Raw genomic sequence first — 25,386 nt, 5'->3', positions numbered from 1 at the left:
GGGAACCCTGGGCTCCTGCAGCCTCCGCATCTCTCCCCCAATCCCACTGCTCCCCCACATCCCTGACAGCGTTAGCGCCATGCTCACTACCAGGGTCTAGCCTTTTATTAGTCCTGCAGCCTCCCACCCAGTCCCCGACAGAAGGAAGGCCTGATACCCTCCCCCCCACAATCGTGTGCGCCAGAAAGGGTGTCTCAGGCCAGGCTTCCCCCAGACCCCTAAAGGTTCCACACTGAGCCACAACTGATCCCCAGCATTTCTCATGAATGGTCTCCTCCGGCTGGTTCCAGCCTGCCACTTGTCCCCCCACGACAGCTCCAGTGAGCACTGGGTTGCACAAACCACCACACTCCCCCATGGCACTCCCACTGGGGCCAGGCTCCTCCAGGGGACAGTAGAGCAAGGAGGGCTTGGTGCTGCCGCCTAGTGGTTGTGTGAGGCCAGCACCCAGCACTCCACACTCCTAGTGTGTTTGTGTGTATGTGTTTGGGGGAGGGGTTTGAGGGGTGGGACAATGGGGAGGTGCGAACCCTGCCCCTAGTTCAAGGGCTGATGGAGAATAAAAGCTAAGGTCAGAAACAACTTTTGGACCCACTCTTTCTGCCCCTGCCAGGTGCAATCCTGGGCTTCCTTGTGCAGAGTCCCTTTGAGGTAGGGACAGAGATTCTTTGATTACTGACCCTTAGCTGCTTCTGGCTGCCTCCTCCCACAGAGGAAGGGAGAAAGCAAGGCCAAGACACGCCCCTCCTATGTACCGGACCCCCTTCAGGCAAAAACCCATCAGTCCCTCTGTACTCTTGGCCTCCACAGGGCCCTGCTCAGTCCCCAGAAGAAGGCGACGGTGCTCGAGACCCTGCTCTTGGCCCAGGCTGCAGGTTCCCTCCCCACCACGTCCCCAGGACCCTAGGGTGCAGGGGTGTACTCCTGGGAGAAGCACCCCATTCCCCAGCCTCCATCTCTCTTTGGGGCCTCCACAGCTCAGGTGGGGGAGCAGAGGGCAGGCAGTGCCTAGTCCTTGGGCTTCCCCTCCTGCTCGTCTGGTAGGTCCTCGGCAGCAGTGGCGGCTGCGACCGCAGGCGGCGCGGGCCGGCAGCGGAAGTGGTCGTTCCAGATCTTAAGAAAGGTGACGCGGAACTTGTGGATGCGGAAGGCATAAACGATGGGGTTCATGGCCGAGTTGCCGTGTGTGAGGAAGATGGCGGTGTAGACAAGGACACTGGGCTTGTGGCAGGTGGGACAGAAGAGGGTGATACAGTTCAGGATGTGCAGCGGCAGCCAGCTGAGGGCGAAGAGGAAGAGGATGAGGGCCAGTGACTTGGCGATCTTGAGCTCCTTGCCATAGTACTTCTGCGGATCACCAGCCGAGGCCGACACCTTCTTGTTGAGCTGCCGGCGGATCAGGTAAAACACCTCCAGGTAGATGAGGGCCATGAGCAGCAGCGGGGGCAGCACCCACACGAAGAAGTTGAAGTACACCATGTACTCCATGCTGATGACCTTTTCAAACTCGCACTTGATCACCGGCTCCCCAACGCTGCCGTTGGCCACCCACGCCTGCTCCACCTCCTGCAGGTTATTCCAGCCGAACATGGGGGTCAGCCCCACCACAAGAGACAGGAGCCAGCAGCCGGCGATGGCCACCGCTGCCCTCCGTGGGGTCACCACCGTCTTGTACCTGCGGATGAGGAGGGCAGAGGGTGAGGCACCGCCACCCCCAGTCACCTGGGAATGGTCCCTGGGGAGCCTCACCTGACCCCTGAGAGAAGGTCCCCTCCCCATCTGGGCCCAGTGAGTGGGAAACTCATTGTGTGCAGGTGGGGGGGTGTGTGTACAGCACCTCAGATATAGGGTGCTGCACTGGCTCGTTTCTTCTGCATGGAAATGGACCCCAAATGAATGGTAACTCAGGAGCCACTTTCAGAACCAAGAGAAAGTCACTCACATTATGCGGGGCACACCCTCTGTCACTCATCCCATTGCAGCCTGGCCATAGCCCCTTCTGGGCACTGAAAGCACTGGCCCATTTCACAGATGAGGAAATGAGACTTGGTTCAGCCCTGTGAGTGGTCCAGGACTGGCAGAAGCTGACAGCACTGCCCCAGGCTTCCTCACCCTTCTATCCTGCCTAAAGCAGCCAGGGGATTAGCAGCCCCTACTCCCCTGGGGCCAGCCACACATGTGTCCCAAGCAAACCTTCCTGCACCCCTATTCTTTGAACCGCATCCCATCTGCCCCGCCCATACCAGTGCCCCATCTCCACCTCCATCTTTGCTCCCATTACCCTAACAGGTAGATGTCAAGAACCACCCTTTGGTGGGGTCTGTGTGTGGCATAGCACATTGAACCAGCATAGGCAGCCAGCAACTTATATGAGCACTGCTTCAAGTCCTGGCTATTCCACTTCTCAACCAGCTTCCTGCTAATGCTCCTGGGAAAGCAGTGGAGGACAGCCCACATCTTGGAGCTCATGCACCCACGTGGAAGACCAGGCTGGTGTCCCAGGCTCCTGGTTTGGTTTGGTCCAGCCCTGGCTATTGTGGCCATTTTGGGAAGTAAACCAGCAGATAAAAGTACCCTCTCTTAGTCTTTCTCCCCCTCCCCATCACTGCCTTACAAATAAATAAATAAAACATATAATAAAAATGAAATAGCCAGCTCTGTGCCCTTGTGCTGACCAGGAATGATTCTCAGGAGAGAAAAATGATGTTCACCAAGCCTCTGCAGCATGTTAGAATCTTCCATGTATTTGTGCAAGCTCAGCAAACACTTGTCAAGTGCTCGGTGCGGTAGGCATTGTTCTCTGCTCACACAGGAAAGTCAGGAAGCACACAGACCAATGCAGACCATCATGCATCCATAAGAAGCTGCCAGGGGGCAGGGCTTCCCCATTAGCATCCACAGACAAGACGGAAACATCAGGGCTGGCCCCTCCCCTCCCAGAAGCCTGAGTTCTTCTCTGTCTCATGGGCTGCCTGCTTCCCTCTAGGCCAGCACGACTAGCACCATCGCATCCTCTGCCCACACACACTGGTCTTGGAGGGAGTGCCAAGGGCTGGGGCCACCTGGCTCTACACACAGAAGCGGCTGCAAAACAGAACATCAGAGCGTGCCCAGTTGTTATTTTCCAGGACAGCCTTGGGGGTGTCCGGAGGTGGACAGAGTGTCCTCCTGCCTCACTCCTGAGCCGCAGGACAGGGGAGCTGTGTCCTGATTTCCCAGTCCCCGGCCTGCAGAATGGGTGGCTTTCTCCTCCTGGTGATGGGGCATGAGGTCCCTGGCACCCTGGTCAATGGTCCCAGCGGGGTTACAAAGCCTCTCTCTTAGCCCTCCTGCTCTGTGCAGCTGTGGGGTGGGCAGAAGGGTGACAATCTGCAGGGTGGGAGAAGCCAGACACGGCCTCCAGCACCAACAGGGACCTCTGGAACCGGGTCTGCCACTAGTCAGCTCAACATGTCCCCACCACCCCCAGCCCCTGCCCTGCTCTGGAAAACAAGACTTGCTTTGCTGTCTGAGGACCCAAGGACACGGCCAAGGGCAGATGCTCCGGGAGCCACGAGCTGCTGATACCACTCTATCTCTGCCCCACCACGCCCCCACACCCACTCGCTCCTGTGACAACTCTGAGACCTCTGTGTGCTCAGCCAACATAGACGCAGGGCTGTTCTAATCCCTTGCTCAGAACCTGTTGTTGACAAGCTCATTCTCTCACACGGAGCAGAGCACACAAATGCCACCAAAGGAGTTCCGGGCAGGGCAGGCTGAGCTGCAGCCCCAGTACCTGCATCCCATACAGGAGCCCCCGTTTGAGTCGTGGCTGCTCCACTTTTGATGCAGCTTCCTGCTAAGGCATCCTGGGAGGCAGCAGAAGATGGACCAAGTACCTGTGCCCCTGCCACTCATGTGGGAGACCCAGATGGAGTTCTGGAATCCTGGCTTTAGCTTGGCCCAGCCCCAATCATTGTGGCCATTTGGGGCATGAACCAGAGGATGGAAGATGGCTTTCTCTCTGTATCTCTCTTCCTCTCCATCTCACTGCCTTTCAAAGAAGTAAAGCAAAGAAGATGACAAGGAGGGTAGTGTTCTGGGAGAGACCAGAGGAACGTGGGCCCTTCTACAGGACACTTCCTTGGTGTTACCATGTGGAGGGCCGGGCCAGGACCAAGGGGGCTCCAGCAGTGGGAGGAAGGGGAAGGCTGCTTCCTGCCCTCCCCACTGTCCAGCACTTCTCTGGTTGGCATCACATTTTTCACAGACAAAGCCCTGTCCAGGTCATAACTCAGGTGACCACGGCCACCTGTGAGCCAGCGTAGCAGATAGCAGAATTCCCTAGAGCTCTAGACTCCAAATGTAGTCTGGCTTCAGTCCTCCAGCACCCCAGGCCAACTGTGAAACTTCAGGTGTGGATGGTCCCTGGCCTGGGGACTTTATAGGGGCAGTGTGTGGGCGGGGGGGGGGGAGCTGTTGGAAGAAGACACCTGCTTGCGACCGGGGTGCACCACGGGACCCTGGGGCTGCTGCTCAGCCTGAAGACCATCAGGGCCTACCAAGAGAGAGTAGGTCTCGGGTAGGGAAGGGGGCAGCTTGTAGGGTGCGCCCTCCCCTCCTCTTCCCTGGTACTTCCGCCTGCCTGGAGCCCCGGGGTTAAAGCTTTCCTGGGGCTCCTCCAGGACCACGTCCCAGCAGACCCTGCAGCACAGGCTATCAGCTCCCATCTGTTTTTCTTGCTATTTTCTCCTTGCTGGGAAATGGCCAGGTCCAAGACCTTGGCAGAGGCGGGGCGGGCTCTCATGGGAAGGACAGGGCAGGGCCACACACCTCTTCTGGCATGTGGGAAAGGGAAGCTGAGCAGGCGCGCATGCACATGGGCTTGGGCAGGCAGTAGGCAGATGCCCAAGGCCTCCCTAGTCCCAAGGATCATGGTGGGAAGGAGCCAGAGAGCTGGCTGACCCCAGGACCAGAGCTTTGCACAGACGTGGAAGGGGGAGCCAGAGAAGGGCTGGTAGAGCCCCCGAGGGAGCCATCCACAGCCGGGGCCGTGCATTTCCAGACACAAACAACTGAGCGAACCAGGCACAGCCCCATGTCTGCCTCTGTCCCCTTCCCTCCAACACCCCTGCTCGGGACACAGCTGCCCTGCCTGTGTGTTAGTCCTTAAAGCCACGGTGAAGCTAATGGCAGCTGAGAATGTGTTCACTGGGCAGTATCTTCCTGTTGATGATAACAGCATGGAAGGACCAGGCCCCTGGGCTAGGGGGTGGTGGGACTCCAAGAAGGAGACAAAGATGGTGGAAAGGAGCTGAGGGGCTGCTGCTGAGCCCTTCCACCTGGGGCCACCAAGAGCTGGTCCGGCTGGCAGCAGGGACACGTTTCATGCGCAATGTGGATGCAGCTCCCACGTCCAAAGCAGGCTCGGCAAGGCAGCCAGGGGTTCATCCCAGGGCACCGTGGTGGGGCTGCTGCAGGAAGGGCTCAGAGACAAACAGGGAACTGGGGGACAGGGCAGCCATGCAGATGAGAGCTCAGGTTTGCAGCTGCTTTCCACCTGCTTGGCTTTAGCACAGCCCTGGGACTGTGTCCCTTTCTTACAGCCATTGCTGCCTCCAGTAACAGACCCACAGAAACAGGGAAACATGTCTAAGGTCACTCATCCGGGAAGACGCAGAGACAAAAGCCCACGCTGGGCCCGGGCCTGCCACTTGGAAGCCAGCGGACGAGGAAGACACAGGTGGCAGAAGCTGCAGTGGGAGGCTGGAGCTGTGCTGGGGTGCAGGGGGGAGCCTCAACATCCCTGACTGACCTCCAGCTCCTCCTACTCCCTGGAAGTCCAGCCTCTCTGAGGGTCCCTCTGGGGGCTCCTGGCTGGCTGGGGCTCTGGCTCTTTTGTTCAGAAACTAGGGGTTCATCAAGAACCTTGCAGGTGCAGGGACTCCAAAGCTTTGGCTTGGAAACGTGGAAAAAAACAGGTGCCCCCTCTGTCCGGGAGGTGGGAGGTAGGCAGCCAAGATGCCCAACACAAATCTTAAGACAATCCAGAACTACGACAGGGAGTGAGGTTTGCAGGGAACACCTTTGCTCCTGGAGACTGTGGGGCAGGAGCCAACCAAGCGGAGACCCAGGCGTGGGGTGGGGGGGCTCCTGACAGTAGGCAGGAACAGCCCCGGCAGGGCAACCACCGAGGGCAGAGGGACCGTGGGGAAGCTGCCTGAAGGAAGCTAGCAGCCGGGAGAGACAACCCACATTCCCCATCAGCGGCAGGAAAGAGAGGAGGCCCACGGAGCCCAGCGAGCCATCTGGGAGGGGCTGGGGACGAACAGGACCCAGGAGTTGGCAGTGGATGTCTAGGGAGGGAAGGAAGCAAAGTAGCTGCCGGGTACCATGCTAACCATTGAGGGAGGGGGCGGCAGCACCCCCAGGCTCCCCGACTCCTTCTGCCAGGCTCCTCAGGATCAGGCACGTGACACACCCCCAGGATGGTCGCCTGACTCCCCCATACCACCGTGCAGCGGCCACATGTGAAAGAATGAATGAGTGATTACACGCAAACACGAGCTAACCAATATACGAGTCTGTGTGTTCGGAAATGATTGACGGAGAAACTTTCAGGAGCACAGCTTAGGGAAGCAGAGCTGAGGACTAAACAGCTGCTGCTCAATTAGACACAATCAGATTAGCCAGGCTTGGCCCCAGCCCCAAGGCAATTACAGAGCCCTGGCGCTGTCGGCGTCCCCCGGTGTCCCCGGCGGCGCTGGGAGCTGCCAGGATCCCCTGCTGCATCAGACGCAAGGGACAGCAGGGTGCAGGGATCAGCGCCTCGCAGGAGATGCAGCAGCAAGTAAGTGCCACTAGGCCACAGTCAGCCACCAACACAACCAGCAGCACTGAGTCTGGACCAGCAGGGGCTGCCCTGGCCAGAGCTGCCAGCCCTATGCCTCCCCCTCCCCTGCCCCCAGCAGCTGTCCTGAGCATGCCCAGCTCCTCCCGGTGCCAGGCCTACACGACCAAGGTCACTTCCACTGGGGATCCCTGGGCCTGTGCATGCAGGCGGGGCCTAACCTGTCCACAGCCTCGGAGAAGGGCTGCTCTTGCACACATTGGGCAGTGACTTCCACAGCAGGAGACTTCACAGAGCTGTGGAGTGATCCGCACGGAGCCTAGGCAGGCAGGGATGGATGTATCCAACAGGGAAATGAGATGGGAGAGGGTGTGATGGGCTCCGGAGCCCTCAAGAGTTTCTTTCATGAGCCAAGAAATGCCAAGCAGACAGGGTGTAGGAGAGACACCTCTGCCACCATCAACAGAGCTGATGCACACAGGTTCCCAAGCTGTGTGCCGCCCCGCAGCCTGCCAGCATTCCAGTCCTGCCTGTGCCCTTCAGCCTCCGGTGGCTTCTGGTTGTGGCTAATTTCCCAGGAAACTTGCTACCCGCTGAGTGGCTTTTCTTGGCGTTAAAGCCCTCGGAGGTAAGTAGATGCCTGCAGTGTTGTCTCCCAGAGCAAGGCCACCCCAGAGACCCGAGTCAGCCACCTTGCCTTTGAGACACAAAGATAGAATCCAGGACTGGTGTGGCCTGTCTGAGGACAGGGTTGGGGATGACACGACCCACCTGCTGCTGAGAACAGAGTGGAGTCCTCCCTGTTCCTCACCAAGGCCCTGGTACAGGCAAATAGGATAGAGGGCTGGCCAGGGGCCCAGGGACCCTGACATCATCTCTGCCCTGGTCTGTGCCTAAGAAGGAACTCTCATGTCCAGCTTCACCCTGCCTGTCCCCTCCTTGCCCGGGACCTCGGCCCCTGCAGCCTTGGAAGCCTGGATCCCTGGCCAGGCGGCAAGGAGAGGAGTGAGGCTCTCAGATGAATAAACTGCTTCCTGCAGAGAGGCGCTTCCTCCCAAAGGAAAACAGGAAACTAGATACAATCAGAGGCACTGGGCGCACTCTCAGGCCACACACTTAACAGTAACATTGCCCAGGGGAGTCTGGGGGTGGCAGAGCTGGGGCCTGGGAATCCTACCCTGACTCTTGCCCTCTCCAGCCCAGGGGGTCACCCCTACTATCTCCAACAACAACCATCCATCCTCCTGAGAGGGGTCAGGTCTGCAGCCCCACCCTCCGGGTGACACAGGAGGGGTCTAAAAGCTGGGTAAACTGATTACGTTCTCAGAGTAATGGCCTTGGCAATTAACTCCCAGCTGATTGGGAGAAGACAATTGAGTTCTCTCAATTGGGATGTCTGTCCTCCACTCTGAGTCACCACTGGCCCTGCCCGCTCCTTCAGACCCCACTCACCAGGTGGGAGCAGAGGAGGAAACACAGGCCTTCTTCCAGAGAGAGGCTCAGTCTAACCGGGGAGGCCTGGCCGCCAGGCAGACCCGAAGAGCAGGTGCAGGGCCACATCCAAGGCCAGAGTCCCACCCCTCCTCTCCTCCACCCCCTCTGCGAGGGCACCCAAGCTTCCAGATCACAAGGGTACCTGACACCGCCAGGACTGCTATAGCCCTGTGGGCCCCGGGATGAGGTCTTTCCTTGCCAGGTATGCCCTATGGCCCCCAGAGAGCTGGGGGTGTGCTGGAGGCGGGAGTGTGGTGAGGGGCTTGGCAGGGTGTGCAGGAAACAGGGTTTCCAAGGCTGCTCACCTAATCCCCATTCCTTTTCCAGGGGGTTAGGAGCCCACTGCAGGGCTGGCACAGCTCCCATTCCTTGAGGACAGGTGGTCCTGGGGGAGGAAGGTGAAGCCAAACATCAGCCCTGGCCCCTTTCTGCTGTGAGATTTGGTTCTTGGCAACTTGCAGGGTAAAGGGGGTGATGGAGAGAGGCAGGCCCACAGCCAAATGGCCCCACCTACTGCGGGAGACTGTTTCTGACTCATCCGGTGGGACGGAAAAAAACCCCTTCCCAGCTGTGTCCAGACTTAATGACCTGTGAGCGGCTGGCAGCGCTGCGGGGGCCTCTCTGGGGTGACCAGTGATGCAAAGAGCCTGGCCCTGGGGCTCAGTGGATGCAGCTTGCCACAGCTGCCAGGGCTGCTGGCACCTCATGGGCTGACAGCGGCCTCTACCAAGGGGTGGGGAGAAGACCCTGAGTGGGCTGCACCTAGGGATGCCAGGGATCAAACACCTGGTGGATTGTAGGAGTATTTGGGGGCAGCATCCTGATCCACAACCACCAGCAGAGTGAGCTGGCCTGAGTGAGACCCTTGCCCTGGGCTGAGCTCTGGCACATCCTAAGTCCCTCCTTGTGGAAGGGGGGGGGCAGTGAGAGCAGCAAGGCGAGGAAAGGGATTGCCTAGGGAGAGGCACACAACCCTCTCCAAAAGGCAGTAGAAAGAACCCCACATTCCAGCCCTGTGCCCCCAGGGAGGAGGAAACAGCCCAGGCTGGGAAGCACAGAGAAACCAGTGCAGTGAGAATGGAGAAAGGAAATGAGTGAATGAAGTGCAGAAAGACAGGCAGTCATGTGGCAGCTTCCACAATTGCAGTCTGTGGCCTGGGACAAGGCATGGCTCTCTGGACACCAAGTGGGAGGCTATTCCTGCCAAGGAACTGAAGTCAGCCTCACTGGGGAGTCCCAGTGCAGACTCCATAACAATCCGTGGGCAGCTGCTGTGGCTGGGGCCCAGCAGGCAGGTGGAATATCTTGTGTCCAGAGCCTAGAGGCCCACAGGTAGTGCCCCTCCCAGCCCTGCCTTGGTCTGGGCCATGGGGATGCCCAGCTTTGAGAGGACAGCGTGCTTCAGGACCAGGGATATTCTCCTATTGGCACCACCCTATGCTGCCAGGGCCCCCTGAGGCTCATGGCGGCTGGTCCTTGGCTCTGGAAAAGCCAGAGCAGGAGGCAGGGGGTAGGAGGAGGCCAGGGAGAGAGCTCTCCAGCCTGGAGAGTCTCCGCACCCTGGAATCCCCATCCACAACCGGAAAACCCTGAGTTTGACTTGAGTCCAGGTTACTGCATCAAAGCCCAGGCAGAAGGGCTGGCGGGTTAAGCCATCAGCATCCCATATTGAGAGTTTCAGTTCAAGTCCAGTCCAGGCCTCTGTTAAAGCAGCTGGGAAGGTACAAGCAAATGGCCCAAGTCCTTGGGACCCTACATCCATGGGGATACCCTGAAGAAGTTCCTTAAAAGAAAAAGATGCCCAGTGGCCAGCAAGTGCCCTGGATGTTCTGCACCTGTGTCCCTGCCAGCCTCATGGTTGTGCAGGGGCATTGACACGACAATCTGGGCCAGACCCCAACACACACCTGCCCTTCCCAGGCAGCCAAACCCAGGGAAGTGCAGCAATAGCTGAGCCCACCCCTACAGTCCCTTGCCTCACGTCTGCCCCAACTCAAGGCCAGACTGGTGTAGGAGTAACCCAGATGCGGTGGCAAGTGGGAGGTACCCAGGCTCACACTGGTAAGACGCAGCTCCCTATTCCAGAGCAACGTGCAGCAGGAAGTAGGCTACCAGCTCTCTTGCATGGTGGTGGGGCTGATCCCATGCAGGCAGATCAGCAAAATGATCTGCCTCTCCGGGCATCCCAGGCTGCAAGCTCCCCAAGATCACATCTGGCTCCGTGGGGTCTTCTTAGCACCTGCTGTGGTACTTGGCCCACGGCAGGCACCCAGGTATGATGGGAGTGGTTGGGGGGGTGCCATGAATGGAACCACACTGGATGCTCAATTAAAACCAGAGATGCAGAAAAAGAAAAAGCAAACCAAGTAGCAAAAGGAAGCCGTTGCAGACATGGCCAATAAGAACTCAGCAGCGACCGCTGTTTGGAACACGAGTGGCCAGCGGCGCAAGCCAGGGTGAGCAGAAGCCAACCCAGGCTCCCTGTGCATCTCAACAACAGCCCTCCAGGCCGGCAGAAGGGCCTCCTGTGGAGTTCCGGAAACTTCCATTCTCTGCCTCCATCATCCAGCCCCAGTCCTGTGAGCCACCTAAGTAGGTGCTCACAGCTGGGGTGTTGTCACACTTCCACCTGCTGTATGACCAGCCCCTCTCCTCACCAGGCCCAGGTGCAGGTGGGGGACCTCCTGTCCTCCCCTGGGGCTGGCCGGGGCCCACCCTTTGCACTGGGACAGGGGAGCAGGACATTGTTATTGACAGCATCCTGAGCAGGGGCTGGCAAGGCAGCTTCTCTGAAGGTGGATCAATAAACTCCTCCAATCGATTCTTGCATTCGTGCAAAGCCCTATCCGTCAGTCAGGTCTGTCTCGACCCTGGAGTGGGAGGAGGAGAAGGGAATCTCTATGATGTATGCGTGGGAGGAGGCCTCTGATTAAATCAAAGCCTTTCTTTCCAGCCACCATTCACGAAAACTTCAAAGTACAGTGCTCGGAGCTGGGGAAAAAGGGATGCGGATGGCCAACAGGGAGGGGCCTTGGGAAACCAGGCCAGGAGCCAGCAGGACTTACACGGAGCCCCCAGGAACAGGTGCAGCAGGGGGCTCATGGGTGGTGGCGAGCAAGGAAGTATCTGGCCTCCTTGGGGCAGCTATGAGCACCCTCAATTTAGGTCAAGTCCCTCAGATCCCCAATGCTGGCACTGCATTCTCCCTGCCCCCACCCAGCCTGCATGACTGGGGCCTGCTCTTTGCTTGGCCAGAGAAGCAGGGCACTGCAGGGCCTGGCTCTCTGATCAGGACTTCAGTCTCCTCTGAGCGTCGCCCCACCCGCCTCCTCCCGGGGCTTCCGTGGTTACCCTCTGGCACTGGGCTGCCTGTGCCTTCTCTCCTGGGTTCTCTGCAGAGCCAGCCTGCGATTGGGGTGAAACTGGGGGACATCCACCTGCACACATGAGGCTGGGAGACTTGTCCAGGGCCATGCAGCACTAGGTCAGCCGCCTCCAAAATCAAGCCTTGTTTCCTGGGATCTTCAAAGAATTTTGATTAATAGGTAACATATTGCATGGGACTTCAGATCCCACCCACACAGCAGAAGCAGCAGGTCCAGCTTGGAGATCTACAAGCCAGGCTCTGCTTCCTGCTCCCACAGTCCCCCACAAGGGCCTGAAGAATGCAAAGGCATGCCCTGTGCGTTCACAGGGCCTGAGTCACCTAGGGTCCTTTTCAAATGCAGATGATGTATTAGCAAGTCCAGGGTGGGACCCGGCATTCTCTTTGACAACTCCCTGGAGATGCCAGGGCTGCTGGCCCCTGACCACACTTCAAGTAGCCTGACCCTACTAGTGGTTGGCCCTCAGTGGGGAACATAGCTCCTCCCCACCACCACCCCACCCTTGTTTGGGAAAAAAAAAGACAGGGCCCTGGATCAGGCCAGACAGAGGCAGGCACAGCCCTATCAGGTGGGCAAGCTCCACCCAGCACGGGGAGCCAGGACTGGAAAACAGAGAGGAGCAAAAGGTCAGCTCAGCTCTGTCAGAGGCACCTTGGGAACCTACAGGTGCCTGCCTCGCTGTATGAGATCAGAGGGGCAAGGAGGGTCTGCCTGGACCACCTCCTGCCAACACACACGCATACAGGGCTGTACCCCAGGCTCCTGCATGGGGCCTGCTGGGCCGCCTCCCCCTTTCACCTACACAGACCTCGTGGGATGGCTCCTGCCGCCGTGATGCTAGCAACACCTCCAGATTTAGCTCCCCAGCTCTGGTGACGGAGGCAGCCGTGCAAATGAGGCAGCCACGCGGGCTCTGGAGCTGGAAGAGCGTGGTCAGCGCCCAACAGAATCTGGGCAGCCGGCAGCAGGTCAGACCCAAAACACACAGCCTGTGCTGACATCCCCAATTACCTGCAAGATCTCTTCCTGCTCCTCTGAGTCTCAAAGCTCCCATGGCAGGTGGAAGGGGTTAGGAGAAATAGGGGTGCTACAGCTCCCAGCCTGGAAACCCCAGAGGACAGTGGGGAGATGTCTACTTTTTGTATCTGGCAGGCACACATCCCGATCCTGGTTTTGCTACTTCCTGGCTGAGCAGCCATCTTCAAGGCCCTTTAGCTCTCTGATTCCGTTTCACCGTAAGCTGGAATGCAGGTCAGCCTTGCATGAGCAAGTCCAGTGAAACACACACCCAGGAGTCACCCAATTCCATACAGGCCATAGGGTTGCTGTTCCTCCCCCAAGGCTTTCTCTCCTACACAGCAGGGACCCTCGGGTGCCAGGCAGCCTCTTGTGTGCCCAGAGAAGCCGAGGCAGGAAGGGAGGAACCTGCCTGGCACCGGACCCACAGCAGGGGCACAACAAAGCCCTGTGAGCCCTTACCCTTTGGGAGGGCTCACATGCCTCCTAACCCCGCCACAGCCGCCTCCCCCACCAGTATGAGCGCCGGCTGGCCCCACAGATAGCGGGAAGGATGACAGGGATGAGGCTAAGTCCTCCCACCCTCTCCCAGGGGGATCTGATTGTTTCCATTTACAGATCCGGGAGACTGAGGCTTGGAGGACAAGGACAAAGGCACAGACTAGGAAAGGGGCGGGGCTGGGCTGGGCTACAGGGAGCAGCTGGGCTGGCCTGGATGACAAGGGTTCAGGCCAAGGGGAGGGGTGGGTGGCTTGTCCCAGTGGGCAGCAGGGCAGCTAGGTCCAGTGTCAGGCACCCCAACGCCAGCCCTGGTCCCCCCTAGTGCCAGGCTCAGCTTTCCCTGGCACAGGAGGGGCTCCCCAGCCCTGGATTCGCCTCACTATGACTGCTCTTGCACATTTTTTTTTTCAACCTTCACTGCAGACCAAGTCAGACCTGGGCCCATGCTGATGGGAAGATCGGGGACTGGCGAACGTCCCCTCCCCATCCACAGTGGACAGGCACCCTGAAAGGATCCCCAGCTCCAGGCCTGAAGCTGCACATCATCTGGGGTTGACGCCTGCACGGCAGCCGTGGCTGCTTCCCGCCCACCTTCCACAGTCAGCATGGCCACAGTCATCATCAGGGCCCTCCTGCCAAGCCCCAGGTGTGACAGGCTCAGCTCTTCCCCCTGCTCCTCAGCCAGGCCTGCAGCACAGCCGCTCCAACCCTTCTCTCTCTCTTTTTCTCTCATCAGCTCTCCTCCACCTCAGTGCCAGGCACGTGGGCCAAGGATGGGACGGGAGAAGGGCATGGGCACAGAGCAATGAAGCCTTCCTCCCTCCCCACCCGCACAAACCCTTGGTGGAAGGGTTTAGAAACCTGCCCATTCTCCAGATGTGGAAACTGAGCCCTGCTCCCCGCCTCATACACACACATGTGGTCCACCCAAGGTCACCCAACAGGAAGTGTTGGCATTAAGGCTCAAGTCTTTTTGTTCCTCTGGGCAATTGTCTACTCAGTGGTTCTGGTGGCCCTCGCACTCGTGTGGCTGCTGGGAAGCTGCTAAGTCTCTGGACCTCAGCTTCCTCCCATGGGGACTAATGGGAAGCACTGCTCATAAACCCATGCAAGGATTAAATCAGGACTTAACACAGGGCCTGGTGAATCCAGCTGCTGGAGCCACCACTGTGACCCCACACTCAGTGAGTCCCCCCAAATACCTCACAGCTCCACAAAGAAGCATGGGAGGTGGGCACACAACATTGCCTGAGATGTCAGAGCCCACTACGGGCCCCACTTCCCCTCCAGCTCCATGCTAATCCACCCAGGAAAAGCAGTGGAGGATGACCCAACAGCTCCCTGTGGGAAACCCAGATGAAGCTCCTGGCTCAGCCTGGCCCAACCCTGACTGCTGTGGCCATCTGGAGCATGAACCAGCAGATGAATCTCTCTGTCTCTCCCTCCTGTAACTGTGCCTTTGGAATAAATAAATCTTAAAAAAAAAAAAAAAAAAGGAAGCCCAGATAGCTGAGTGAATAACAGGAAAGCAAGGAAGACATCATTTGAGTGGAGTGTGAAAAACGAGGAGTTAGACTCTCCCTCTGATGAAGGGAATAGCTGTGTGTGCACACGTGTGGGGATGAGCGTGCATGCGGATGTGGTGTGAAAGCAGTGGTTGGGTGCCAGCTTCCTTGCTCATGCCAATCTCCACTCCAAGGCCTCGGCGTGTTAAGAAGTGGTTGGCCAGCAAGCCAGGGACAGTGCAGATGTGGGCGCAGGTAGGTAGGGTGTGCACCAGGACCTGCTGCTGCTGGGCCAGGCTGATTCAGGTCTCCTACCTGTCTGCCCCAGGAGTGTGGTTCTGTGCCCTTAAGGACAATCCTTGCATCCTCAAATGGACTTGAACCTGTAAACCTTGTTCTCACACTGAGGAATGAAAGTTGAGGGTGAGACACACAAGCAGGAAGCAGACTGAAGAAGCAAGGCACTGAATGAGCAGGTGGATGACAGGTGTGGAGGCCCAGAATATCGCTACTGACTTAGAGAAACAAGAGGGCCATACACGTGTGTGCGGGCACACATGAACAAGAGCATGCATATCCCCCTCAGCGCCCAGAGCCATCGTGGCCTGGCCTCTCCTGTACGCACCCATTCCTGCCCTCTACAGACACCAAATAAACCACCTACTAAGTGTCAGTGGGCACAGGTTAGGTGCCAGGCACAAGGCACAGGAAGAACCACACCCTGCCCTCAAGCACACACAGCTCATCCCACCCCATCCTGACCAGCCACAGCGGGAGTACAGCACCCACACAGCTCATCCCACCCCATCCTGACCAGCCACAGCAGGAGCACAGCACCCACACAGCTCATCCCACCCCATCCTGACCAGCCACAGCAGGAGCACAGCACCCACACAGCTCATCCCACCCCATCCTGACCAGCCACAGCAGGAGCACAGCACCCACACAGCTCGTCCCACCCCATCCTGACCAGCCATAGCAGGAGCACAGCATCCACACAGCATCTGGGGCAACATGAGCTTTGTGCCCTTCCACAGCCACAGTAGACACCATTTGCAGAGGGCTTACGACATGCCAGCTCCTAGGGGAACCCATCAGCTCCCAGCTACCCTAGGAGGGAGGGACAGAGAAGCCTGACCTACCAGAGAGGAGACGGGCACTCAGGCAGCATCTTACCCAAGATGACTTAGCCCCAGATGCCCAAACCAGCACTTTTACCCCAGCGCCTGGGAGCCAGCTCAGGGACCTGAGTGTCGGGATGCACGGGGTGCCCCAATCCATGAAGCAGGCCCCCCAGGATAGGCTGAGGTTCCGGAGGTGGTGACAGGGTCACAGGAAGGACTGCAGGACAAGGGGTGGAGCTGGGGGATTGCTTAGATAGTGTAGGAGCCGCTGAGTTCTGCTCTGAATGCAGCCTGAACAGGCCCCGAGCCCTGGCATCTTCTGGAAGCTCAAGGGAGCTTTTGGCACCGCCGTCCCAGCCTGAAAAAGCTGGAAGCCTTGGGAAAAGTCAGCCAAGCAGAGAGGCCCAGGAGCCAGCTGAGGTCTGGGGACACCTGGCCAGAGACTGAGACAATTCAGGGCCACAGGCCTGATACACGGGGACGGGCATCGGGAACATGTCACCTCCACCTGGCACCTGATGTGACCCAGATATGCTTCCCTTTCCTGCACCCCGTCTCCATCCCTACTTCTCCCCCGCTCCAGACGTGCACAGGTACCCACACCGTGGAGTCAAGCACCCCAAGGTGCACAACTCCTCCTTGTGCATCCACGCCTCTCCAAGACAGCTCCAAGGCTCACAGACCTAGGCTCTACCAGCTTGCTGCACCCGCGCTGCCCCCTCCCAGGCCAACTGTTCTTCCATGTGCTGCCTCACCCCACTCCCACCCATGCCGCCCGCACCGGGCTGCGTGACCTTCTCCTGCGCATGCGATGAATTACACGCATTGATTTTCCTAATGGGAAAGCAGTGTTGTAGACACAGGACAGACCCTTTTTGGTGGTGATAGATTACCCTTCTTGTATCACCGGATTTCATTTGCTAATATTTTACCAAGGGCTTTCGACCTTCCTAAAACGCAATTTGTATTATGTCATCGCCTGTTCGGGCCACTCAGAGGCTTTGTCGTGCACTTGGAATGAAATCCAGACTCTTGACCGGGAGCCACAAAGTCTACCAGGCCCTCCCAAAGCTCCCCAGGAGTGGGAAGCTCCCTTGTGAATCTCTGGGTGTCAGCACAGGGTTCAGGAGACACCAACAAGAACCTGCCCCAAAGAAGAACCAGCAGCTGCTTCCTTCCTCAAATTCTCCAGCTGTAACCATAGCTACTTGCTCCTTGGCAGGTCTCCGGGTGTCTCTCCCCACTGGCCTCCACATTCAGCAAGGGCGGGGATCACAGCCAAGTTCATGACCCAGAGGAGACACCTAATCCTGTCGGGGACTCCGGCACTTTGGATTTCACGCTGGATCCAGCCTTCTGCCTGCTCCATGCCCTGGTGCCTGGAGCTGCAAAGGGCAGCTGAGACACCTACAGGGGTGTCACCAGATCTACTGCAAACTCCAGGGGGCCTTTCAAGTCATTCCCCACCCCACCCTGCCCCACCCCACCCCGTGAGGCTGCACTTCCTGTGTGTGGGCACCAGCCCCCTTGTTGAAGAACTTCTGTGTCACACTTGTTGCTCTCTGTAACCCCCCCCCCCCCCCCCCCCCGTGTCCTCCCTCTCCGGCGCTCTGCCTCACCAGGAAAACTGAAACAATCAGACAAGAACTTCCACCAGCCTCCGCACCCTACAGATGTTGCAACCACAGGTCCCCCAACTTCCAGTCCAAAGGGAGTGGCACCAGGAAGCTTCCGCTTGGCTCCGCCCCCGCCTCATCTCCCACCCACACCCTGTGAGGATTTTATTCCCTCCAGGGCCATCAGCCAGTAGCAAACACACCAACCTCCTGGTGTTAAAACACAGCCCCCAGCAAAGGTCGCCTCCCACATCTCCTGCAGCCTGCTCCGTGCTCTGATCCATCAGGGCTTGGCCCCACCATGTCACTGACCTTGCCGTTGTCCAGGTCGTCCTTGTCTCACATACAGGCTCCCTCACTAGGTCCACAGGCCAGGGGTCTGCTTCCACACATCCAGCTAATCCTGCAGCCCCCCCAGCTGCCTCCCGGGGTTCCCAGCTTCTCAGGCTCAGTCACAGGTCCCCTGCTCTCTCCTTCATCTTCACTTCCTCTCTCAGGGATTCCACTGTGCCTCACACAGCCACACCCAGTCCCTTGTCAGTGGTTCTTATCTTTCTTGCCTACCCAACTCCAGCCTCATACCTCCAATCACATGCCCAACACCACACGGATGTCCCTTTAGACCCCCACCCAGCTCCAATGAGGCTAAGTCCTGACTCCTTTTATTCCTTCCCAAACCTGTACCACCTGCAGCCTTTCCCATCAACCCAAGACCAAAACTCGGGTCCATGCCAACTCCTCTTCCCTCACAGCCAACCTGTAGGTAAACTCCTCCTAACCCATAAGCAAACTCACCGGCTCTTCAAGATGCAAGCCAATCTAAACAAGCCATGGTGCATTCACATACGGGATTTCCAGGATGCACAGTGAGGGGGAGGAGGATGGGACAAGGGGGAGGGGGACTCTGTGAGGAGGAATCCCAGGGAGCACTGTGAGCTTCAGAAGCCAAACCTGAGTCCATGTAGTAAAGTTCAAGGACAGACAGAATCAACCCGTTGAGAGGAAGGTGGGAAGAGAGGCTACCTTCGCAGGGTACCGGCTGGGAGGGGCATGGGGGAACCTAATGCGGTACGGGGTCTTCTTTGGGGTCAGGGAAGCCCCTTGCCCATCCTCTGTACTCCCACCTTCAAGCCAGTGTTCCCAAAGGGATGTGAATGCCAAGACCCACCCACCTGTCTCCATCCTCACCACCCCAGGCCCACAGCCACCACCAGCCTTCTGATTGCTTAACAGCTGGGAGCCTCTTCCGGGCATGAACAATCCAGGCTGAGGTTCAAGGGGCCCTTCAGCCTCCTCCCTCACTGCTCACTGCTCCCTCACTGTCAGGTGGGGCCAAGCCAGGAGCACCATACTCTAGCCTTCCACCATGCTGCTCACCAAGAGGCAAAGAAATCCATGACACACAGGCCTAGGGGACCAGGAGCTGAGTGTGGGGACCATTTCAGGCCCTGACATGGGGCTGGGGAAGGATGCCCTGGAAGAACAGGAATTCGTCTTATCCTCCCCAGAAAACCCTTATAGGGGCTGGCGTTGTGGTGCCTGGGGTTAAACCACCACCTGCAATGCCAGCATCCCATATGGACACTGGTTCGAGTACGGCCTGCTCCATTTCTAATCCTACTAATGCGCCTGGTAGGCAACAGAAAATGGCCTTCTGTTTGGGTGCTTGGCCATGACAAAATCTGGGGAATGAGCCAGTAAATTCAAGATCTCCCTCACTCTCTCTTCCTCTCCTGTCTTTCTGTCTGTGACTCTGACTTTCAAATAAATAAACAAATCTTTAAAATGAAAAAATAAATAAGCCTTGCAGACAGAGGTTATGCCATCTAACAAGAGTTCTGGCCTTAGCTCTGATCCAACAGACGGGGTGAGTGATGGAAGTGTCTTGCAATCTTAAAAAAAAAAAAATCAGTAACACCCTACATCAAAGATGATCTGCAAGGAGTCACAGGGTCAGTATAGAGAACATGTTTCTAGCGTGCCTATTCCACCAGGTGTGAGAGGCACGGGGTTTGGAAGCATGTGGAGTCCCAGCCCTTTAGGGCTGGCTGAGGCCAGGGAGAGGAACAGCAAATAGAAAACCAACTGCACCGGAGTGATGGGAAAAGAGAAGCATACATCAGCCGCATATCTGCTGAGGGTGGGGAAGGCAGAAACATAACACAGCCCAGGGTGGTGTGGTGGCGAGAGCCTCGTCCAGTGGTCAAGCAGCTCACCTGCTGATAATGCTGAGTCCAAGGGGTTTAAAACCACGCACAGGGAGCTGTTCTCAATATGTAAAAATAACAAACCCATATGTATGTACACACGTGGGAAAATTTCCTGGAACCTCCAGATGCTAAGGAGCCCTCTGTAGATGGTTGGGTCCCTGGAGATCCTATCACCTTTACTCTTTCCTCCATTTTCTTTTTAAAAATTCTTTCCTTGAGTTATGATGCTCAGAAGTCAAGTCCAAACTACAGCGTTTGACCCCTGTGGCTCCTCCCCTTACCCCTGGATGGAAGGGGCTTTCCAGAAGGTAGCCTGACCACACCCCCTGCATTCGCACAGCGCACTCAGACACTTCCTGAAGCTGGCCAAACGCCAGTTGGGGAAGTCTGCACCCCTGAAACCAATCCAGGCATTTGCTCCCGGCACAGCAGGCTCCTTGGCTGTCTCTAACTCAAGTAAAGCCGTAACCTTTCTCAGCACAAAGTGACATGGTTCTGGCACCCACAGATGTAAGCAGACTTGCACAGCAGAAGCAGGGAGTTAATGTCCCACCCATGACCTTGGGCCAGCCTCCACCGGCCTGGAATCCTCTGCCTCCACCCATCTCCCATTGCAGACCTGTCACAGAGGGTCGAGAGACCCCTACCTCTGCTGAAAGCAGACACCTATTCAGAAACCACAGCTACTGGCCACGGTCAGGGCACAGCAGGCACTGGCCACATGAATGCCAACACACCCTCCTCTGCCAGGTTTCTTTGCCCTGCCTCCCTGCTCAGCAGCCTGCATGGGCAGGCGTCCAGCTGTGGACAGAGGCAGGACTCCCAGGGGCTCCGCTGCCCACTGGGTGAAGGTGGGAGGGCGGAGGCAGGGTGGAGCACACAGAGGCCACTGGCAAAGGTTACAGGAGAGGAAAAAATCACACTCCTGACAGCCAGAGGAAACGCCTGCTGCATCCCACAGCATCTCAGGATGGACGATGTGTCAAGGCTGCTGGCTGCAGGCATCTGGTAGACAGGCCCAGAGCCAGAGCTGCCTTGGCTCCCGAAAAGCTGCTTATGGGGGCCAAGTGCCCCTCCCACCCAGCCCAGCCTCAAACCTCAGTGTCTCTAAGGAACTGTCTATGCAGTGGGATAGCAACAACCTCTATGGGAGGACGGCCACAAATGAGGTCCAGATCAAAAACCACAGCATTGTGCCTAGCACGGAACCCTCGGGAGCCAACACACTACACACAGCGGGGACGGGATCCCAGAGACCTCCAATGCTACCCCTTCACTTGCTGGATGGTGAGGCAAGGGCTGAGGGGGTACGTGGCTGGCCAGCCACATAGCAAGGGTCAAGCTCAGACACACAGCAGTCCTTCACTTCCCTCCATGCCCCTAGCCATGTCCAGCTGTAGACCATTTCCCAGAAGGCTTGAGCAGGGAGCCTGTTACAAGATCATCCCCCCATCCAGCCCCCGGCAGAGGCACCAGATCACCAGAGTGCCACCAAGAAAGCCCTGGGGAAGGGGACAGAGACACCCTTGAGCTGGGGGCAGAGGGTACAAGGGCGTATAACATATAAACTTCACATAAATAACACCTGTGGGTATGTCATGCGCATAACAGCCAAACTACATGTAAATAACCTCACACAGGTCACTGATGAATTAACAATCTGAATTTCTTAAAACTTTGTTGGGCTGGCATTGACACAGCAGTTAGGTTTCCGTGTACAACACTGGCATCCCATACTAGTGCACCAATTTGAGTCCAGCTGCTCCACTTCCTATCCAGTGCTCTTGCAAATATGCCTGGCAGAGGAGAGGAAAATGGCCCAAGTGCTGGGCCCCTGCCACCCAGGTGGGAAACCTGGATGGAGTTCAGGCTCCTGGCTTTGGCCTGATCCAGCCCTAGTGTCTGCAGCCATTAAGGAGTTCAATTGAGCAACAGATTTGTTCTCTCCACCTCTCTCTCTCTCCACTGCCCTCAACCCTGTTACTCTGCCTTACAAATAAATAAAATAAATCTTCCACAACATTGCAAGTGGATCATACTCCATATGAGTCTCTCTTCTCTCCCTGCTTTCCGCCAAGTGGAAGGAAACACAATTTGTGGTTAATTGGCCAAACCATGCCGCGTCCTGTGGCTTGTGAGCAGCAGGCTGACACCTGTGTCCAGATGCCCTTCACGAGCCTCGCCAAGGCCCGCTGCCAGAGCTACACCTGCCAGCACTGCTGGGGCCTGGGATCTCAGACCAGAAGGCTCTTACTGTCTCCAGGGGCCCAGCTGGGAGCATAAGTTCCACCTGCAGTGGCCTGGGAAGTGGCTGGCAAGGACCCCTGCCTGGAGAGTAAAGCTGACTGTCAGTGGGGCAAGGGACGCCCCCTGGCAGGCGCAGCCAGAGCACGGAGCACATTGGGCTGACAGGGGCAGCCAAGGTCAGGGTCCGAGAAGGTCAGGTCCACAGCAAGAAGGTCAGAGGTTAGACGGGTGGGAGGCCAGCTTGTGGAGTAACCAGGCACACTCTAGGAAGTCAGCTATTTATGGAGTGTCTGCTACACGCAGGACATGAGCTGGCTGTCCTAAAGAATGTGCTGAAACAGACACAATGCAGTCACCACCCAGCTAGTGGCCTGGAGGTACCAAGGATCCCCTAAAGGTTAGAAAACATATCCAGGTGTAACACAACGGGACTGAGAGCAGCCTGGAAGTGTGCAGCATGATAAGAGCATGTTACGTATATGTTTAGATAAGAGCATGGTGTGTGTACACGTACATGTGTGTTGCCATATAAGAGCATACTGCATGTACGCACCAACATTGCCATATAAGATCATAGTATTCCTTCTCTGTAAAACTGCCTTTAAAAAAAAGATCACATGTGTATGTGTGTGCATGCATGTGATTGCCATATAAGAGCATGCTCTGTGTGTATGCATTCATGTTGCCATATAAGAGCATGAGTGTGGGGGGTGGCAAGGTTTGCGGACGGGGCCTCGCTGTGACAACAGGGTCTGCTGTTGTGGTGCAGCCCCCTAAACTGCTGCTCTGGGAGTCGGGATCTCGTTTCAGAGCACCAGCTCATCAGAGTAGAAGCCTGCTCCACTTCTGCTCCAGCTCCCTGCAATGTGCCTCGGAAGCAGTGGGGTGCTGGCTCCCATACTTGAGCTTCTGCCATTCGTAAAAGAGACCTAGAAAGGGGTCCTGGTCTTTGGCTTCCAACTGGTCTGTCCAGGTGTTGCGGCCAGTTTGGGAGTGAAGCTGTGGATGGAAAACCTCTCTCTCTCAATCTCTCTCCCTGTTACTCTCCCTTTCAAATAAATAAATACTTACAAATACATACTAGTATTGCAATAAATAAAGGGGGCTAGCACTGTGGTGCAGGGATTAAGCTCTCCACTGAGAAGCCAACATCCATATGAACACCTGTTCAACTCCCAGCTGCTCCACTTCTCATCCACCTCCCTGTTATGTTCCTGAGAAAGCGGAAGCTGGCCCAAGTACTTGGGGCCCTGCCACCACCCATGGGGAAAATGTAGATGGAGTCCCAGGCTCCTAGCTTTGGCCAGGCCCCGTTCTGGTCACTGCAAACTTTTTGGAGAGTGAACTAGCACTTGTTCGTGCTCTCTCTCTCCCATGCTCTCTGTAACTCTGCCTTCAAATAAATAATAAATAAATCCAATAAAAAATCTGCAAACATAAATTTATACACTTGTGGCTTGTGTATAATACACCATGCATAATACTAAGTGCTTGATATAATGCCTCCTTTCATAAGTGAGGAAATTAAAGTTTAAAGAAGTTAAATAAGCGATTTTCCTAAAGTCACACTGTTACAGATTTATAGCAGGAGTCACGCAGAGACCTGAATCGGCCTCTGGGCCTGCTCCTGCCTCGGCCCACAGAACATAGCTCCTGGTACAGCCAGCACCAGCCCCGCAGGGCCCATGCCCACTGTCCCAGCAGGGCCAGGCCTTTGGCCAGCCTTGGCATCCACACAGCATGCAGATTTCTCAGCAGCCCTCTTAGGTCTGCTCATCTGAGCTACTTTCCCAATGCGGCCACTCTGGGTCAGAACGGTCCAGGCTCCCAGGCCCAGCCCTGCTGCTAAGGCACCGGGACCAGCAGCTTCTTCCACACAGCCTGGCACTGACCCAGAGCTAATGGCAACACAAAAGCCCCGGCTAGCTAAGTGTACAGGGCCCAAGCAGCAGCTTTTAGTGCCCCTCCCCCTGAGAACCGGATGCTCCTAGCTTCTGGGCACGGGGCCTCAAGACAGCAGGTGTGTGACTGGGTGGCGGCTGGCTCCCAACCTCCTGCACAGGACATCTGAGGCCAGCCTTCTCTGTCAGCTCCTGCTCTATCAATCCCCTTCCAGAATCAGGGAGGAATCAGAGTGGAAAAAAAGTCTTAGGAAGTCATGTAAAGGGAGAGATGTGGTGCTTTCCCTGGGCAGACAGCCAAGCAAGACCAGAGGCCCTACATCCAGATATGGAAGCCACGCTAGGGATGGCAGATGCTGCCGAAGGCCAGAGCTCCCCAGTAGAAAACGAATCTGCTGGTGACAAGAATTTAAAGCAAGGGCCAGCATGCCTCCCAAGAGTGTCCCAGCAGGGCCAGTCCTGGGCAGTGTGCCCAGATTCTCGCTGGCACTTTGTGGCCCAGGCACTGCCTGGTGATGAGATTATGGCCTGGCAAGTCCCATATGGCCTGGACACCCACGCTGAATTCTGCTACCATCAGGCCACCTGCCCCGATGTTGTCTGGAGGCGGCTCATGCACCTCAGCCGTGCCGGGCAAGGACAGGCACACGTGGTTTTGCAAGCAAACAGGAATGCTAAAACCAAGCACCAGCATTTCCACTTCTTCCTGCCACTGCATTCCCCTAAGTGTGAGCCGAGGAGCAGCCATCAGCCCACTGACTGACTTGGGCAGGACGGTGCCCGGGGGTGGGTCTGGCTGGCACAGAAACACTGGATAAGAGAGAGCCAACGACAGTTCAGGAAGCCAGCCTGGGGATCTCCCTGGAGAGGCTGCTCCCCCAGCTCCCTGGGGCTGCTTACTCAGACCCCAGCTCTCTGTTCCATTTCCATACCTTCCCAGGGACCGGCAAGACTCAGCTGACTCCCATGCAGCATCAGCGTAACCCTGGCTGGGCGGCCCCTCTGAATGCCCCCATCATTACCGCAGGCCTGGCCAGCTGCCTCTATTCCCACAGATCTCCGGTCCCTCTGCCTGCTTCTCCAGCCTCAGCTCAGACTGGCACCACAGTGCCTGGGGGTGCTGCCCTGAGGTCTTGCTCACCACCTTTTGTCCCTCGAGCAGTCACCAGGGACTCACCGGAGAGGAATCTTGACGCGGAGGTAGCGGTCCACGGCGATGGCCAGCAGGGCCAGGATGGAGCTCTGGGTGAGGATGAGCACAGGACAGGCCACCATGAGGCAGGTGTGGAAGTAGGTTTGAGGGCCAATGTTGATGAGGATGGCCAGTGGGATGACCAGGGCTCCCACAGCCACGTCAGCCACGGCCAGTGACACGATGAAGCAGAAGGTGGCGTCTCGCAATGCCTGGTTCACCTTCACAGCCCAAATGACCAGGACATTGCCAGGCACGGAGACCAGGGCGATGAGCACCTCGATGCCGATGTAGGCGGCCTGGAAGGCCGAGATGGAGGGCGGCATGCTGGGCACAGGCTGGGCACATCAGCAGACAGGCA

General features: G+C 57.2%; 1 protein-coding gene across 1 annotated transcript; it reads right to left on the bottom strand.

The window, feature by feature from the left end:
• Positions 1-976: 976 nt before the first annotated feature.
• LOC121166662 (adenosine receptor A1) lies at positions 977-25,386 on the bottom strand. Its single transcript, XM_040995903.1, has 2 exons — positions 25,011-25,386; positions 977-1,675 (listed from the first exon to the last, which is right to left on the bottom strand). Exons 1-2 carry the CDS (start codon positions 25,349-25,351, stop codon positions 1,009-1,011), a joined length of 1,008 nt encoding a protein of 335 aa, XP_040851837.1. The 5' UTR covers positions 25,352-25,386; the 3' UTR covers positions 977-1,008.

This window comes from Ochotona curzoniae, unplaced genomic scaffold (genome assembly GCF_017591425.1).
Source record: "Ochotona curzoniae isolate NIBS_2020 unplaced genomic scaffold, NIBS_Ocur_1.0 patch197, whole genome shotgun sequence".
NCBI lineage: Eukaryota > Metazoa > Chordata > Mammalia > Lagomorpha > Ochotonidae > Ochotona > Ochotona curzoniae.
This window is presented reverse-complemented; position numbering and strand designations above follow the sequence as displayed.

Coding starts and splice junctions, on each gene's coding strand:
- LOC121166662 (XM_040995903.1), bottom strand. CDS start 25,351: ATGCCGCCCTCCATCTCGGCCTTCCAGGCCGCCTACATCGGCATCGAG. Junction 1,676..25,010: donor CGCGTCAAGATTCCTCTCCG/GTGAGTCCCTGG, acceptor CCTCATCCGCAG/GTACAAGACGGTGGTGACCC.